Here is an 18,522-nt window from a genome sequence, read left to right as displayed (position 1 = left end):
TTTATATTTTTGTTTTTACAGTGGGTTTACTTCATACGGTGTAAGACTGAGTAGAGCCGGGCTTTGCTGTTATAATATCTTTCTCTGGTCTTTCTCTACACAGACGAGCTTCCTGTGGAAGAAACACTAACGCTGCTCAGAACAGAACTACAGGTAGGTGGGTGTACGAGACATACAGTACTGATTAAAACCAAGATCAGTATCCACATTTATATTAGTTATGTTCTCTTTCCTCTCCAATGTTCGACTAGTATTTCCATAAAACAATTCCATTATTAAAGTGTTTCACTTTATCAACATACAGGTAACTGCCAAAATAAAGGAGACACCAACACAATAGAGCATCTTAATAGGGCGCTGGATCGCCACAAGCCAGAACAGCTTCAATGCACCTCGGCATAGATTCTACAAGTGTCTGGAACTCTATTGGAGGGATGCCACACCATTCTTCAATGAGAAATGACCCAATTTGGTGTTTTGTAGATGGTGGTAGGAAACACTGTCACAGGCCCCACTCTAGAATCGCCAACACGTGTTCAATTGAGTTGAGATCTGGTGACTGAGACGGCCATGGCATATGATTTACATCGTTTTCATAATAATCAAACCATTCAGTGACCACTCGTGCCCTGTGGAGGGGGGCATTGTCATCCTATGAGGGCATAGCCACGCCAGCCAAAATAATGGCCTGCCAAGAATTTTTATACATGACCTTAAACATGATGGGATATTAATTGTTTAATGAACTCAGGAACCACATCTGTATGGAAGCACCTGCTTTGAATATACATATCTATTTATTCAAGTGTTTCCATTATTTTGGCAGTTACCTGTACTTTTACTATATACAGTATCTAAGATACCATGAATTAATTGAGCATATAAATAGATACTATCTGTATCCACTGTCTCCTCCATTAGAAGGCAGCAGAACATATCAGTAGAGACCTGACACAGCTCTGCTCTACCTAACCTGCCCTTTGACCTCTAACCAGCCTCTAACCCCTCTAACGAGCACCACCCGCTGACCCTAACCCTCGTCTGTCTCCTCTCTCCTCTCCTTCTCTAGCTGCAGGAGGGACATGAGAAAGTAGCAGAACAGATCTGTAGAGACCTGACCCAACTCTGCTCCCAACTGTCGGCCCTGTGGACACGCTTCCTGGAGGCTGCCGTTCCCAACACACATATCCTGTCCCACCTGGCCCAGGAACACCACACACTCAGGGTGAGCCCTAACCCCTGACCTCCAACCCCTGACCTCCTCAGGAACATCACACATCACATACATTCTTTCTAATCTATTTTAAAGCCGAGGTCTTGAACTCTCCAAAGCCCACTATTCTGATTAGGTTTTGTGTGTCAGATTGCGTAAGAGTATTACTGCCAGGTAAAATACACCAACTTAGTCCCTATAGACCTCTATGCCTTGAATAGACATTGTATCTGAGAATCCCAAATGTAATTTCCATCTAATCATTGGAATGAATCATATTAATGTAAACTGTCTCTCACAGTGTTAGTTTCAGATCTGTCTGTCTGTCTGTCTGCCTGCCTGCCTGCCTGCCTGTCTGTCTGTCTGCCTGTCTGTCTGCCTGTCTGTCTGTCTGCCTGTCTGTCTGCCTGTCTGTCTGCCTGTCTGTCTGTCTGCCTGTCTGTCTGTCTGTGTGAATCATAATGAACACAGTATGTCTCCATGTTAGTTTACCCTCAGTGGTTAGTTTCATGCTTCCACCCACAGGATGGGTGTGATTTCAATAAACATTTATTCTGTAATTATCCTGATGTTTGTGACTCTCTGTCTCTGTCACGCTCTGACTTTATAAACAGAAGACAGGTTTAGTTCAGTGGGGATTATTTTTTTTCTGATAATGCATGGTATCAAAGTCAACATGGTATTACATTTGCAAAATGCCAGAAGTCAAACATAATTGAACACTTTATTTAACATGAATTATTTAACATATTCATCGTTCATACATATAACTGCCAAAGTAAAGAACACACCGACAACTGGGTTGAGATCTGGGGCCTCATTTATAACCGTTCAGTAAATTTCACACTAAATATCTGTGCCATTTCTAAAAATGATTTGTAGTCTAAAAATATTTTGATTTATTAACTTGACATATGCCATACATAGCATGTTTCCCATTATAAATCAGACCTGTCGCAAAACTGTGCCCCGCATTCTGCAAGATTGATTGTATATTGGAAGCAATTGAAAAGTAGGTAACAACCCACACTTCTATGCAAAGGATGAATTGTTGTTCAATGTTTTGTTTATCAATAGAGTATTGTGTTTCTTTGTCCTGCCTTGGTATAGGCTCTGAGATTAAATAGGCTTATGATGTCACACTCCTATCGCACAGCAAACCTGTAGCCTATGCATACTGTCAAATATTTGACATGAATTACTGGTCTATTTACTGTGTTGGCAGAATGTACATTTTTTGTGTAGTAATTTTTACTGTATTTGGCAAAGGACTGTGACAGTTTCTGAAAGAGAGAACATTTTAATTCAACAATGTTTTGCAACAACTTTTCGCCCAAACTGAACATGCTGTCAATGCTACTAAAAACAAATTACAGTGGGCTACATACAGTAGTAGCATACAGTGCCACTATATTCAGACCGCTTGACTTTTTCCACAATTTGTTACGTTACAGCTTTATTCTAAAATGTATTAAATCGTTTTTTCCCCGTCAATAATCTACACACAATACCCCATAATGACAAATCAAAAACAAGTTTTTAGAAATGTTTGCAAACTCTAGAGCACTGTCAGAGTGACCATCGGGTTCTTGGTCACCTCCCTGACCAAGGGCCTTCTCCCCCAATTGCGGGCGGCCAGCTCTAGGAAGTGTCTTGGTGCTTCCAAACTTTTTCCATTTAAGAATAATGGAGGCCACTGTGTTCTTGGGGACTTTCAATGCTACAGAATTTTTTTGGTACCCTTTGCCAGATCTGTGCCTCGACACAATCCTGTCTCGGAGCTCTACGGCCTATTCCTTCGACATCATGGCTTGGTTTTTGCTCTGACATGCACTGGCAACTGTGGGACCTTATATAAACAGGTGTGTGCCTTTCCAAATCATGTCCAAACAACTTAATATACAACAGGTGGACTCCAATCAATTTGTAGAAACATCTGAAGGATGATCAATGGAAACAGGATGCTCCTGAGCACAATTTCGAGTCTCATAGCCAAGGGTCTGAATACTTATGTAAATAAGGTATTTATTTGTAATTTTTTTTACACATTAGCAAATATTTCTCAAAACCTTTTTTTCGCTTTGTCATTATTAGGTATTGTGTGTAGATAGCTGAGGATCAAATAAATAATTGAATCCATTTTAGAATAAGGCTGTAACGTAACAAAATGTGGAAAAAAAATGTGTTTTGATGTTCACCTAATTAAAATGATCTGTAGGCCATAAACCGCACTGCTCATGGGATCACATACAGCCAAACTTGAAATGCATAGCCTATCTATTTAAATAGCCCCAGTTAAATTAGAGATGCGCATGGTAATGTGTTGTCTGGTACCATCAGTAATGTGAACCCATCACAGCTACGAAAGGTGAGGAATTTATTCTGCAATGTTTTTTTTTTAAAAGACAGAAATAGGAAATGGATTCCTATGTCTAATTATTTACATTCCAACTAAAGGAAATAGGCTACATCGTGTTATTGTGATTATTTGATCAATAAGCCTGTCATCATATCCCCCACAAAATACCTGCTTGCAATACAATACTTCAACCACTATAACATTCCTCTACGTACGCATGGTCTGAAGTTTGCGTGGAGGAAAGGAAATTGTCACGTACATTTTTTTTCATAAACGCTAACTTTTTCTGGAAAACCGGCACAAGCACACTTTGGGATATATTTTCTAAGTACGCACGGTTTATAAATGAGGCCCCTTGTGACTGAGATACAGATATACACACACACACACACACGTTAAACCTCCTATACTCCTTGGAGACCCCTCTTTCAGTCACTGAGATCTCTGCTAGCCAAAATAATGGGCAACTGGGCATTTTCTAAGTATGATGGAACGTTAATTCTTAACTAACTCAGGAACCCCACCTGCGTAGAAGCACCTGCTTTCAAAATACATTGTCTCGCTCATTTACTCAAGTGTTTCCTTTATTTTGGCAGTTACCTATATTTGAACCATTTTTACACTATTAACTTTTACACCATTTTGAAGATCAAATCTTTGCCTTTCATGCATACAGTACTAACTCTGTAGGTTTCTCAGTGAGAAAATGAAGGTGGTTCTCGTTTGTATTTTGTGCTGGTGTCAGGTCAGGCGGTTTTCAGAGGCATACTTCTTCACAGAACACCCCAAAGAGACATCCCTGACATTCCAAGAGGACCTGTGAGTATTGGCATGATGTAGTTTTGTCACTCTGTTTTACACAAAATGTTATGTTAATGCTTCACCTGAGATTTCATTCTATGAATGAAGGAAATGTAAGTCCAATGTGTTCGAGTCGTTATGATAGATAGCAAAAAGTAATCTCCTTCTTCGTTCTCCTCTTAACATCGTCTTCTTCCTCTATCTTCTTTCTCCTGGTTAAAGGATCAACAGACACGGTCAGATAGCTGTGGAGGTGCGTAGCTCCAACTACCTGACCAGGATGCCACCGTTACCTGTAGAATGCCTGGACATTGACGGAGACTGGAACAGCCTGCCTATCATCTTCGAAGATAGATATGTAGAGTCTCCACGGACAGGTGAGTTGACTAAGTCCGGGATTTCATTCAACAGCGTTGTATTTTCCTCTACATTCGCAGAGATCATGATCGCTGATGGCTCAACAAGAATTGACCTTTAAGTAGTGCATATGTTGTTAATCTGTTTCAGTTTGAATCCTGGCCTGAGTCTGCTTTTATTTGTGCTAACAATACTCTTTGATCTGTTTCAGATTCCTACTTTTCAAGTAGTGTAGATAAGCATAATTCAAACATCTAGTATTAGCGTAAGACCTAACATTTTTATCCATCTTTCCTTCTAGATTGGGGATCATATATACCAACACCTATGTCCACCAGTGAGCAGGCCATCCCCGACCCTCCTGTCACTGATTCCAACAATAGCCCTCCTCCCCTGGACCAGCTCACCAGCTCACCAGCAATACCAACCCAGGAACCTAAAGACAGTGAGGACTGCATGGACCTGTCTACACACGGGTCTCTCATAGGAGAGCAGAGCACCAGCATTATTACTGACAAGATAGGAGAGACATCAGAGCCAGACAAGGCAGACCCAGACCAGGGAGAACCAGACCAGGGAGAGCCAGTCCAGCCAGGGGATCCAGAGGAGCAGGCCAAGGCAGAGGAGAAATCAGAGGAGAGCCCTGGTTTAGGCCTGAGAATAATCAGAGTCAGGCCCACTGATGTGGATCCATTCAGAGGAGAGGCAGTGCTAATGATCTCCTCCAACCACAAACAGTGTACGGACACACAACATACCTCTAACCGTGAAGACACGACTTGGAAAGACTTGGAGAACCACCAGGACATCATCACACAGAGATACCAGAACATTATCAGTACAGGAATTGACTTGGATGTAGAAGACAATGACATTGCTATGGACGACGACAGCAAGTATGTTCCTATTAGCCGTCTAACCACTTACCCCCAGGCTCCACTCAAAGATCATCCCCTCACGCACCCTCTACCTACGGACCTGAGGAGAGAGCTGGCCCACCGAGGGGTGGTGGGGGTGGGGGGCCCCAAGATAATGAACCGCTCCCCCTCCGTCATCTCTGACTCAGGCATCGAGAGTGAGCCCAGCTCGATGGCCTGGCTCCTGGACGCTCACCGGACTGGAGGGCGCCCTCTGGAGGAGATAATGGTACTGCAGCGCCTGGAGAGGAGACACCCAGCCCACCGCAGCTCCCTGGAGGGCCTGCAGACAGAGAGTGGAGCCAGCGGGGGCAGCCTGCCCGGCGGAGGGGGTGGCGGTATGGGTATCCAGGCCTCCCTCACCTCCATCTCGTCCCTTCCCTACGAGGACGACGAGGAACAGAGGTACCAGCAACAGCTCAGTAAACTGACCAAGTCTGTCTCAGCTCCTCAGATCTCCAGCCCTGAGGACACAGAAGAGGACCAGGGAGGAGCGGAGGCGGAGGTAGACACGGAGAGCGAGGGGACCAGCGGGTACCAGGACCAGGAGGTGGGATGCTCCTCCATCTCCACTGCTCCCACCCATGTAATGACTGGGGACTTGATTAGACACCAGGAATCCTTATCCGGGGGAAACTACTCCTCTCTAGAGGACATCCAAGAGGGAGAGCTGCCTGAGGTTGGTCTGTTTGACTGGGTAGCTGTGCCCTCACCACCCCAGCATGTAACCAGAACTCATATGGAGAGTTGTCATGTTCTTAAAGAAACTCTTAGATCTAATGAATCTGCTTTGCCAGTGGCCCTGTCAGACACTCAGGACATGAAAGCAGTGTTAAGTGGCATTAGTCGAGTACCAGAAGTCTTGCTGTTCCAACAGTATGTTGAATGCCATGATGATATGAAGGATCCAGCTGTAGTCAGTCAGATGGAGGATAAGAAACATCACAGAGGAGATAGCTGTGGTGTCCCAAACTCAGTGGACCCAGGTCCCTGTGAAGTAGACTTCGCCCCCTGTAGCTGTGAGACAAAACCCTGTGAACATGACAGCGGTGTGCTGGTGGATGATGTGGAGGATAATCCAGTCAGGAATGACTGTCAGAGTCTCCATCAGATTGGGTTGAATGACCTTGTTGACCAGGACCTACTGGATCATCATCATACTCCCTGCCAGAGCCTCCATCGGGTCGGGCTGCGTGACCTAGTGGTGGTCTCACAGAGGAAGAGCCTCCATGACCCCAGGCCGATCCCCTCTATCCCCAACCACACAGAGAGACCCATCCACCTCATAGGCCTTACTGTCAATGATAGGGCCAGGTCTGATGACCTCATAGGGCTCCCGGCCAACGAGCGAGAGCAGCTGGATCTCAACGGTCAGACTAAGCCGGCTAAGATTCCCAGTAGCTCGGAGTCAGGGTCAGGCTCGGGGTCAACCACAGGGTCAGGCCTGTCCTTTATGAACAGGAAGGTGGTGGAGGTGGTGAATATGTCTGTGTCCTGTGCTCCGACCTGTCTTCCCTTCTCCTCCGTCCTCCGGGACTCACCGTCCATTAGCGGCATCTCCACTCGACAAGCCGCATCCCCCATTACCCATCAGCCCCTGGGGTCCTTTGGCATCATCTCCTCAACCTCGTCCAACTCCCTGGGGCCAGACGATGACACAAACGAGAGGATGCTGCAGTGAGTTGTTTTTTCTTTCTAGTTTTTGAATGAGACGGAAGTCAGATGTTTGCTCTTTGACCTCTTTGATGATGAGTTCTTGTGAGTGTGTGATTTCCCATAATGATGCTGTTGTTATTTCCAACAATGATTCCACCTCTGACCATCACTTGTCCCCTCTGCCCACACTGTTTTCCAGTTTCTACAGGTCCAAAGAGGATCTGGTGAAAGACCTGGTGTTCCAGGCAACCCTGTACAGTGACCTCCCTCACCTGGCCTCCGACCTGCCCTATTTCCCCCCTGAGGAGGAGGATGAGGAGTTTGAGGATGGCATACACCTGGTTGTCTGTGTCCACGGCCTTGATGGTGAGACAATCAATCAATCAATCAAGCAATCAATTGAATCAACCAAATCAACCAATCACCTGATCCACCTGATTGTATATGTCCATGGCCTGGATGGTAAAACAGCATACAATGTTGTCCAATGCTAGGACAATGCAACTTTACTCAAAACAACTGAACAGTCCATAATATCATTTGGGTCCCCCCTCTATGCTTACATACAGATCAGGGGCCAGCAGTTTGAAGGTGTGTTGTTTTATTGTGTCCTCCTAGGGAACAGTGCAGACCTTCGCCTGGTGAAGACCTTCATAGAGCTGGGTTTACCAGGGTCCAGACTCGACTTCCTCATGTCTGAGAGGAACCAGGTAAAATACAGAATATTCTGTCTGCACATTAATAAATCGATTGTAAATCGATAATCCTGTGAATATTATTTATATTTTTAGCTACTTATACCAGAGCACCCTTGTTAAAGAGGTATTTTAATCTCTATAGGATTTCCTGGTTAAATAAATGTACAAATATGTTGGTTGTTTTCCTCTCACTTGGCTGCAGACTGACACGTTTGCAGATTTCGACACCATGACGGACAGGCTAATAGACGAGATCATCCAGCACATTCAGCTGTACAACCTCACCGTCGGACGGATAAGGTCAGTATCCTAACCACTACACAACATTAAGGTCAAGTCTCCTAACCACCACACAACCTTAAGGTCAGTTCTAACTATGACACATTTATTTTGTGAGATAGTAAAATAGAACTTCTACAATCAAGACAGGATAACCATATTGCTTCAGAAGATAATAAACAACGTTTCTTGTTGTACATTTTTTCTCAACTTGTTTTTTTATTACTTTCGAGCACTTCAAGCTATATTACAGAGTAGCCAGCTAACTGCCAGCTAACTGCCAGCTAACTGCCAGCTAACTGCCAGTGGCAAGTGGCCTAGTGGTTAGAGTGTTGGACCAGTAACCGAAAGGTTGCTGGATCGAATTCCTGAGCTGAATAGGTAAAAATCTGTCGTTCTGCCCCTGAGCAAGGCAGTTAACCCACTGTTCCCGGGGTGCCGTGGATGTCTGTTATGGCAGCCCCCGGCACCTCTCTGATCCAGAGGGGTTTAGTTGAATGCATTCAGTTGTACAACAATGTATCCCTTTATAGCCATGGATTGTGCATCTTCTGTTGTTTAGCTAAGTCACTAGCTGGTTGATGCTTTCCTTTTGTATGTAACAAGGGCAGATGAAAGCAACATCCACCTCCACAAATTCTGTTTGCATTGATAACCATACTGAATGAAGCTGTTTAGGGACCTCACGGGCACCCTTAACTTATTCACCGAATTTCATGGGGGAATTCACATTCAAATGTTCTGTGCAACTGACTTAAAGTTAAGGAAACTAAGGAAAGAGATGAGGGGGAAATTAACTTAAGGTGTTTCATGCAACTGGGCCCATTGCCTTAACTACCACACAACAATTAATGCAGTTCCAACTACCACACAACATTAAGGTCTGTGTCCTAACCCTCACACAACATTAAGGTCATTTCTAACTACCACACAACATGAATGTCAGTATTCTAACGACCACATAACATTAATGTCAGTGTCCTAACCACAACACAACATTAAGGTCCGTTCTACCTACCACACAACATTAATGTCAGTATTCTAACTACCACATAACATAAAGACACAGGTACAGTAATAGGAGGCAATGGAGAAACAAAACAGCCCAATAGCCACTAGATGGCAGGATATGAATACATTATGATATTCACTGGGAATTGCATCCTCCTCACGTCCTCTCTCCTCGTCACCTTCTTAAAACCCATTGTATGAGAAAGGCAGAGGTTCCTACTCCTCCAATTAGTTTTGAGAAGGAGACGAGGAGAAAGGACACTGGGAGTATGCGTCCTCTCTCCTCCGTCTTCTCTCGCCTCCTTTTGAAATAGGTCAAAGGAGAGTCTGCGAGGAAAGTGAACGTGGATGAAATGAGACGGCCGTCATTAGGCAAATGATGTTTACAGGGGTGGATCCCCAAATAAATGTGTAAAGTGATCAAAACAAATGAAGTTAGTTGTGCAAGACATGTTATAGATGAAAAAAATGAGTCGTTTTTAAACATGTGCATGTTTCTTTGTCCTCTGACATGAAAGCTGATTCAAAGGGGTTGTGGCAGATTTAAAAGCTCTTCCACCTTAGGATACACATGAGTATCCTCGATGAAAGGTGGCTATCGAGAAGTGGAGGACACTTTCGCTTGCCTACTAATGAATTGACACACTCCTCGACCACTTATCGGTTTCCGGGGCACGGAGGAGAGGACAGAGGACGGACTTTTGCCCAAATGAGAAAACCCCCCATCTCAGTTCAATCCTCAACCCTATCAAACTGATTGCCAGTTAGAGCAGAGGAGGCTGGTGGGAGGAGCAATAGGAGTATGGGCTCATTGTAATGGCTGCAATGGAAGAAATGGAACGGGGTCAACCGGTTTCCATTTGTTTAATGTATTTCATATCGTTCCATTTCTTCCATTCCAGCCATTACAATGAGCCCGTCCTCCTATAGCTCCTCCCACCAGCCCCGTCTGAGTTAGAGAAGGTTTTAATAACCCAGTAATGAAGGATATTCCCATGCACTTTCAACCACTTAGCATTGTCTTTGATGTGAAGAACTGAAACATATTTCTCTCCGCAGCAGAACACTAATGGATCCAAATCAAGTACAGTCATTCATCATGTACAATAATTGCCCTAAATATGCCAATTTTCCTATCTGAGTTTCTGTGTGTGCTATTTAAGTATGCATTCTTTTCAACATTGTTTATACTCTGGAGAAATGTGACTAAAGACATGGAGTGCCACAGTAGCAGCTGTCTCTCTCCTCATCGCCTCTACTATATTTAGTGTTCGAGGAAACAGATGAGGTGGTTTGTAGCTGGTGTTAAGGGATGCTGCCCAGTACTGTGATGACGGTGATACTACTGTAATTAGCAGATGAGAACTTAACATCTAAGGAAATCTAACGCCCCATGGACTACTGGGGTAAAGCAGCTAATTACTATCCTAGCCATGAAGACGTCAAGACGTCACCTTGCTTTGGAGGACGCTTATTTGGACATTAATCATCTCTATGGAGTTAAAAACATAAAGATCTATTTTCTTGACAAAACTCAAGGGGCTAGATTGGGATGAGCTACCCTCGTCCTGAACACTTTATACTGATAGAGTAAATACCAGGGGGCCAAGGAATTGGAGGCACTTCTTGCTGTGCATAGTTTCTATTCTATAATAAGAAACTGTGCAGTCAGTCTTGGCAGTCTTTTCATTTGATCATTCTTTAGGTCTAACGAGACCTGGGCAGCAGCAGAGTAATGTATTGATCTGTTCTGTTTGTCTGTTTTGTTTCTGTTCTGTTTGTCTCCTTTATCCGACCCTCAGTTTCATCGGTCACTCTTTGGGGAATGTGATTATCCGGTCGGTGCTGACAAGGCCTCGGTTCCGCTGCTACCTGGTCAAGCTGCACACCTTCCTGTCTCTGTCCGGACCACACCTGGGAACGCTGTACAACAACAGCACGCTGGTCAGCACAGGTGAGGTAGGGAGGGAGGTCGGGTCAGCATACTTACCTACTTACTTAGGCCTTTGTAATCCTTGCAAAACATAGGGCATCGTTGACTTAGCATGGAGAATAGAAACTGTTTCTGATTCTGGTTTTGTCTCCTCAGCAGCTTCCTACCAGTCTGTATTAATTGTACTGTATTTAGCTCTGCCCTGAGATCATCCCAGGGTTGTCTTCAATGGGGGATGTGTGTGTCTTTTATTCAGATGGTTGAATCAGGTCTCTGGTTGTCTGTGGTCGTTTTAGATCTCTAGGTGATGTCTGTGGTTGTTACAGGTCTGTGGCTGACATCTGTGGTTGTTTTAGGTCTCTGGCTGATGTCTGTGGTTGTTACAGGTCTGTGGCTGACATCTGTGGTTGTTTTAGGTCTCTGGCTGATGTCTGTGGTTGTTACAGGTCTGTGGCTGACATCTGTGGTTGTTTTAGGTCTCTGGCTGATGCAGAAGCTGAAGAAATCTGGATCGTTGCTGCAGCTCACCTGCAGAGATCACACCGATCCTCGGAAAACCTTCCTCTATCTTCTCAGTCAGAAACCAGGTAGGTACTGCTATAATGTAGGAGGAACTACACTGTAAGAGCACAATGAGCTCAAATATTCATTAAAATGTTGTTCATCTTGTCTTTTTTTTTCCTCTTTTCCTTTCCATATGTCATTTGGCTAACACACAGACTCCACTAGCTAGCTAGCTCTGTTCTGGGAAGCACCCCCACTGTGTGAGATGAACAAAGCATCCGTTTGTCAAAGACTCCAAGTACATAAGCCAGAAAAACACTTTTTTTCTTCGAGCTGTGCCGGGCTGACAAAATGATCCAAACCCTGTCATTTGAAACCCAGTAGTGCACTCTTTTAAGAGCACAGTGACAGGAGACACGAGAAATAACACAGCTTCATCAGTCGAGGGCTGTCAAACAATGATGATGGCACCAAGTAATATAGAAATGTAACCCAAAAACACTTTCTGTCTCTCTATTTCTGTCACTCTGTCTACGCCCTCTGTTTGTCTGGTTTCTCAGGGCTCCAGTTCTTCAAGAATGTGGTGTTGGTGGCATCGCCTCAGGACCGATATGTTCCCTTCCACTCTGCAAGGATAGAGATGTGCAGGACTGCACTCAAAGACAGGACCACAGGTTAGCACCACTCACTGCAGCTCCTATGTTCCTATTAAAAAGACCAGATGCCTGCATTCTCCACCAAATACATCTAAGAATCATGGTTTGCATGGTAAACAATCGTCATCACGTACTGTACCTTTGTCTCTGTTGACATGCGTGTTTCTGTCTCCATATTCAAGGTCCAGTGTACACAGAGATGATCAACAACCTACTCCAGCCGTTGGTGGGGGCTAAGGACTGTTGTCTGATTCGCCAGAATGTGTTCCACGCCCTGCCCAACACCGCCAACACTCTGATTGGCCGAGCCGCTCACATCGCTGTGCTCGACTCTGAACTCTTCTTGGAGAAGTTCTTCCTGGTCGCAGGGCTCAACTACTTCAAATAGAACTTCAAACTACTTTAAAGGGATACGTCAGGATTTTCGACAATGAAGCCCTTTAGCTATTTCCCCAGAGTTAGATGAATTTGTGGATTCCATTTTTAGGTCTCTGTGTGCAGTTTGAAGGAAGTTGCTAACTAGCAGAAGCGCAATTGAAAACTAGCGTTAGGGCAATGACTGGAAGTATATGGAAACTGCTAGCCTGCTAGTTGATACAGCAGACTTAGCATTGGCTCGCGAAACTACCTCTGACTTCCTTCATACTGGGTGCATTGACATAAAAATGGTATCCACTAGTTCATCTGACTCTGGGGAAGTAAATAAAATGCTTAATTGACAAAATCCTGAAGTATCCCTTTAAATAGAGGCTCAAATATTTAAAAAAGTAGAACCACTACTTCAAATTGAGCTGTAGCTATAGAGAAACTGGCTCAGAGAGGCTCTAGGTGTATATGAAGAGCTCTTTGTTGTGGTTAACAGGATAGGAGGATTTGGTGAGAGAAAGGGGGTTGCACCATGACTATGTACAGTGAATATTTAAAGTATGTATACCTATGTTACCCCTGTTGTCAAAGAGGTGGTCATAAGCTCTATACATCCCATCCATATTAACAGCCGTATGTCAAGTGAAACAACTGACGTGGCGCACCGTGTGGCTCATACTGGTGTTGTATAGGCCTTATGAACACCTTCATCCCTTACCCCTTCATCCCAAAGTGTAGTCAGTATAATGTACAACTAATGTTCATCCCAAAGCGCTACCAAATCAAGAACATTTCATTTTGGTATTGTATCCTGACCTGAAGTGGCTAGCCTGAATGAATCACTGGATGAAGGATCTACATGTATGCATTTATTTAAAAAACGAAGGAGATAGTTGTTTGGAATTCAACTCCGTAATTGTAATTGTTATAATACACGTATCAAACTCCACATAGAACTGTGGTGATGTTATATTGTACAAACGTTTCTTTTTACGAAAATTATTTATATATCATTTTACATTATGTATTTTAAATTATACCATATCCATACGTTTGTCAGACTATGACCATTGTGTTGTGGATTTTATATCATACAATTTCAACACATAACATGAAGGCCAAATCAAGAGGTGAACCTTCTATACATACAATGCCAGAAAAAGGTGGTCTATATATTTCTTGTATACGTTTATATACAGTATATTACATATCTAAAAAAAGTGTATGTTTGTTGAAAGCATTTATGTGTGTCCATCAAACTGCTGAGTTGAGTTGAAGGCTTATCAACCTTGTAATGCCTTTGTGTTCTTTAAAATAAGGTATATCCCAACTTCCTTCATAAGCTACTATGTACCTTCTACCGACTGTAGTGATCCTATTGAGATATGAGTATTACTACTACTACTACTAAGATATGAGTATTTCTATACTGATATATGAGTATTACTATAATGAGATATGAGTATTACTACTACTACTACTAAGATATGAGTATTTCAATACTGATATATGAGTATTACTATACTGAGATATGAGTAATACTATACTGAGATATGTATATTACTATACTGAGATATGAGTATTACTGCGACTGAGTCCATTGTGTAATTTATCTTGGTTGATTAATATTTTAAATAGATTTGAAATACAGAATCATGAAGTATGAATCACTATGGCTCATATCCCTTGGAAATGACCTATAGATCTCTCTCTGATTTCTCATACTGTACGTGCGCTGCTTTTAGAGTTAGATTTTGTATGCATTGAACCTTTAATGTCGCTACCTTGTCTGTGCCAGGAACAGTATAATAAGGAGGGTGTCACCCTGCATCCCAGAAGTCTCTACTATGGGCACTTACTAGTAGGTACTATGCTTCTGTCCATCGAGATTAAAAGAATGTTTACATTTTCAGATTTACAGAGATGTTGTCATGGTATCACATGGAGGTGACTAAAGGTGCGTCTATGGAGGTCATGTACCGACACGTAGTTATTCTTTGCACTGGTTTGACTGACAAGTACACTTTATGCTGGACGTTTACAGCAAGTAGACCTACAGATACACTTGCTTGACGAAGTCCTTGCACTCCAACATTGTCATTTGTGTATGGCTGTTTCAATTGATATTGTACATACTCCGTTCTCCGCTCGCGGGTCAGCTTTCAAAGATGTGTCCATGCAGCTAGCGGCAAGCGACAAAGCTTGACCTTACTCGTTTCCTATTGTAATGTCCCATCTCCTGGTGCTCTGCTGTCACTGTCATTAAGCCCTTTCCTAGTGTCCTTGCAGTGCAAAAGGTGACATCTCCAAGTCGTCTCCTGCGGCTGCTCTGTTTGCTGCAGTGCTGACTGGTAAGCAGAGTGTCACTGGGATTGACTTTAATTAAATGGCCTCCGTTAAGACGTACGCACACACCACACACACACACGCACACGCACACACACACACACACACACACACACACACACACAGCAATAGAAAGGGGGCTGGGTTGTTCCCGTCAGGACAATGAGGGAATGGCTGGTTGTGAAACCTCTACAGAAGCTGTGTCAGCAGTCTGGTAGAGCTAGCAGGCTTCATGCATAATTTCCTTCTGACATCCCTCTTGCCTGTTTGCTTTTACCCCCAAAGGGCCACGATCTGTTTGTCCAAAGGGCCACGATCTGTTTGTCCAAAGGGCCACAATCTGTTTGTCCAAAGGGCCACGATCTGTTTGTCCAAAGGGCCACGATCTGTTTGTCCAAAGGGCCATGATCTGTTTGTCCAAAGGGCCATGATCTGTTTGTCCAAAGGGCCATGATCTGTTTGTCCAAAGGGCCAAGATCTGTTTGTCCAAAGGGCCATGATCTGTTTGGCCAAAGGGCCATGATCTGTTTGTCCAAAGGGACCATGATCTGTTTGTCCAAAGGACCATGATCTGTTTGTCCAAAGGGCCACAATCTGTTTGTCCAAAGGGCCACATATTTCGTGAAGTAAAGATTTTAGTTTTCATGCTCTCCAAGGGCAGGTGTGGATTGGGATTTTAATATTCATGCTTTACAGGTTGTGTGGTTTAATTCATTGACATGTCATAATAGTTTTTTGTGAGCTTCTGTGTTTTCCCTGAAGGTACATAATACAGTAGTGGTAGGCCTACATGGACTTGATGCCTTCTGTTTCTTTGGTTTAGCAAAACGTTCTGATGGGAAAAAACTTGCCTGCTTCACTCAGTCAGAGAGGGCTGCTGTTCTGGTGCTGTTATGAAGAGAAACACTTCCCATTTCAAATGATTTAAAACATTAGTATTTTTCTTTCTTCTTGTTCACTCCTACAGAAGACATGACTTACCTCTGTCAGCAAAGCAACCCCTGATATGTTGACTGAACTTTTTATATTTTATTTGATTATTATTTGTCATTGGGAGAGTGAATCGTCCTTTGTTACACTGTGTGTGTGTGTGTGTGTTTGTGTGTGTGTGTGTGTCACAGGAGGTTGGTGGCACTTTAATTGGGGAGGACGGGCTCATAGTAACGGCTGGAATGGCATACATGGTATGGTATCGAGCACCATTCCGTTCACTCCATTCCAGCAAAAATTATTTGTCGTCCTCCTCTCAGCAGCTTCCTGTAGTGTGTGTGTGTGTACGCGCGTGTGTCCTCTATGTGTGCTTTTGCATAAAATGCTCCATGGCAGCTTTGTGACATGTTTGTGTAGTGGTTTTTATTTATTATCATCGTCTGTCTGCTGAGGATTATGACCCATTTCCAGCTGTTTGGTGTGAATGTTCCATAAACACATTTGACTTGTGAGTGACATTGTATTTATTTATTTAATCAAGTATTTTCTTTTTGCTAACAATATAATAGAACTTAATCTGTGCCAATAATACGAATCTAATATTTTTCTAAGTTTGCTTACTGTATGTGTTCCTTAGTAGCTTGTGCCCATGTAAAAAATATACATATATTTCAGAACATTATGATAAACAATATCAACATTATATTATAATAAAACAAGTATGTTTCTTTATGCAATTCTGGAGCTTGCCTTCTTTGTTCTCAGCTAAAGAAACTAATTATAAATGCAATATGTCTGTATTAAGCTTAGTACAGGTGACTTTAACCATCAGAGAACAAAGCCTTATAGCATAAACGATGAAGGATGGGACTAAAAACCAACAAAAAGATAACTATTGTAAAATATACTGTGTCTCTAAAACAAATATAGTACTGCATGTACTGTATAAGTTGGAAGTAGAAGCCTAAGTGTTGTCGTTCATTAGTTTACTCCAATTAGGGGAGGGTTTCCGGGTTAGGGGAAAATAATAAAGGAAAATATATATATTTTATATATATATTTACAAAAAAACATGGGGGATTGGAAATTATGCAGACAATTACATTGATGGTAGCCACAATCTACCTTCAATATTATAGCTGATCTACCCCCTAAAAAAAGGCTAGTACCATATGGTTGTGCAGTTTAATAGGACTGTATCCCACAAAATACTCCTTAACTGAACCCTCTGAAAACCATGCATTTTCTGTATGATATTTACTAACCTTACCAATACATAAAAAACGATGATCTCACTCATCTTTCTAATATTATGTTGCGCAGTACAGTACAATATAACACAAGTTTCAATACTTTAACATACAGTTGAAGTCAGAAGTTTACATGCACTTAGGTTGGAGTTATTAAACCACATTTTTCAATCACACCACAAATTTCGTGTTAACAGACTATAGTTTTGGCAAGTCGGTTAGGACATCTACTTTGTGCATGACACAAGTCATTTTTCCAACAATTCTTTACAGACAGATTATTTCACTTCTAACTTACTGTATCACAAGTCCAGTGGGTCTGAAGTTCACATACACTAACATCTTGGAAAACTCCAGAAAAGGATGGCATGGCTTTAGAAGCTTCTCATAGGCTAATTTACATAATTTGAGTCAATTGGAGGTGTACCTGTGGATGTATTTCAAGACCTACCTTCAAACTCAGTGCCTCTTTGCTTGACATGATGGGAAAATCAAAAGAAATCAGTCAAGACCTCAGAAAATGGTAGACCTCCACAAGTCTGGTTCATCCTTGGGAGCAATTTCCAAACGCCTGAAGGTACCACGTTCATCTCTACAAACAATAGTATGCAAGTATAAACACCATGGGACCACACAGCCGTCATACCACTCAGGAAGGAGACATGTTCTGTCTCCTAGAGATGAACGTACTTTGGTGAGAGAAGTGCAAATCAATCTCAGAATAACAGCAAAGGACATTGTGAAAATGCTGGAGGAAACAGGTACAAAGTATCTCTATCCACAGTAAAACGAGTCCAATATCGACATAACCTGAAAGGCCGCTCAGCAAGGAAGAAGCCACGGCTCCAAAACCGCCATAAAAAAGCCAGACTACAGTTTGCAACTGCACATGGGGACAAAGATCGTACTTTTTGGAGAAATGTTCTCTGGTCTGATGAAACAAAAATTGAAATGTTTGGCCATAATGACCATTGTTATGTTTGGAGGAAAAAGGGGGAGGCTTGCAAGCCGAAGAACACCATCCCAACCGTGAAGCACGGGGGTGGCAGCATCAGGTTGTGGGGGTGCTTTGCTGCAGGAGGGACTGGTGCACTTCACAAAATAGATGGCATCATGAGGACAAGAAATTACATGGATATATTGAAGCAACATCTCAAGACATCAGTTAAACTTAAATCTTGCTCGCAAATTAGTCTTCCAATTGAACAATGACCCCAAGCATACTTCCAAAGTTGTGGCAAAATGT

At 42.9% G+C, this 18,522-nt stretch overlaps 1 protein-coding gene across 1 annotated transcript in view; it reads left to right on the top strand.

The window, feature by feature from the left end:
* The window catches only part of LOC110496382 (protein FAM135B), a 63,413-nt gene extending 46,655 nt beyond the window's left edge, over positions 1–16,758 (top strand). The window contains exons 9-20 of the mRNA XM_036952943.1: positions 104–153; positions 1,070–1,225; positions 4,318–4,391; positions 4,596–4,750; positions 5,032–7,324; positions 7,503–7,669; positions 7,922–8,013; positions 8,204–8,301; positions 11,094–11,245; positions 11,701–11,811; positions 12,289–12,402; positions 12,567–16,758. Coding sequence (XP_036808838.1) covers positions 104–153; positions 1,070–1,225; positions 4,318–4,391; positions 4,596–4,750; positions 5,032–7,324; positions 7,503–7,669; positions 7,922–8,013; positions 8,204–8,301; positions 11,094–11,245; positions 11,701–11,811; positions 12,289–12,402; positions 12,567–12,772 — 3,668 coding nt within the window. The 3' untranslated portion in view covers positions 12,773–16,758. The remainder of the gene's footprint in view (positions 1–103; positions 154–1,069; positions 1,226–4,317; positions 4,392–4,595; positions 4,751–5,031; positions 7,325–7,502; positions 7,670–7,921; positions 8,014–8,203; positions 8,302–11,093; positions 11,246–11,700; positions 11,812–12,288; positions 12,403–12,566) is intronic.
* Positions 16,759–18,522: the final 1,764 nt, after the last annotated feature.

This window comes from Oncorhynchus mykiss, chromosome 18 (genome assembly GCF_013265735.2).
Source record: "Oncorhynchus mykiss isolate Arlee chromosome 18, USDA_OmykA_1.1, whole genome shotgun sequence".
In the NCBI taxonomy this organism is placed as follows: Eukaryota; Metazoa; Chordata; class Actinopteri; order Salmoniformes; family Salmonidae; genus Oncorhynchus; species Oncorhynchus mykiss.
This window is presented reverse-complemented; position numbering and strand designations above follow the sequence as displayed.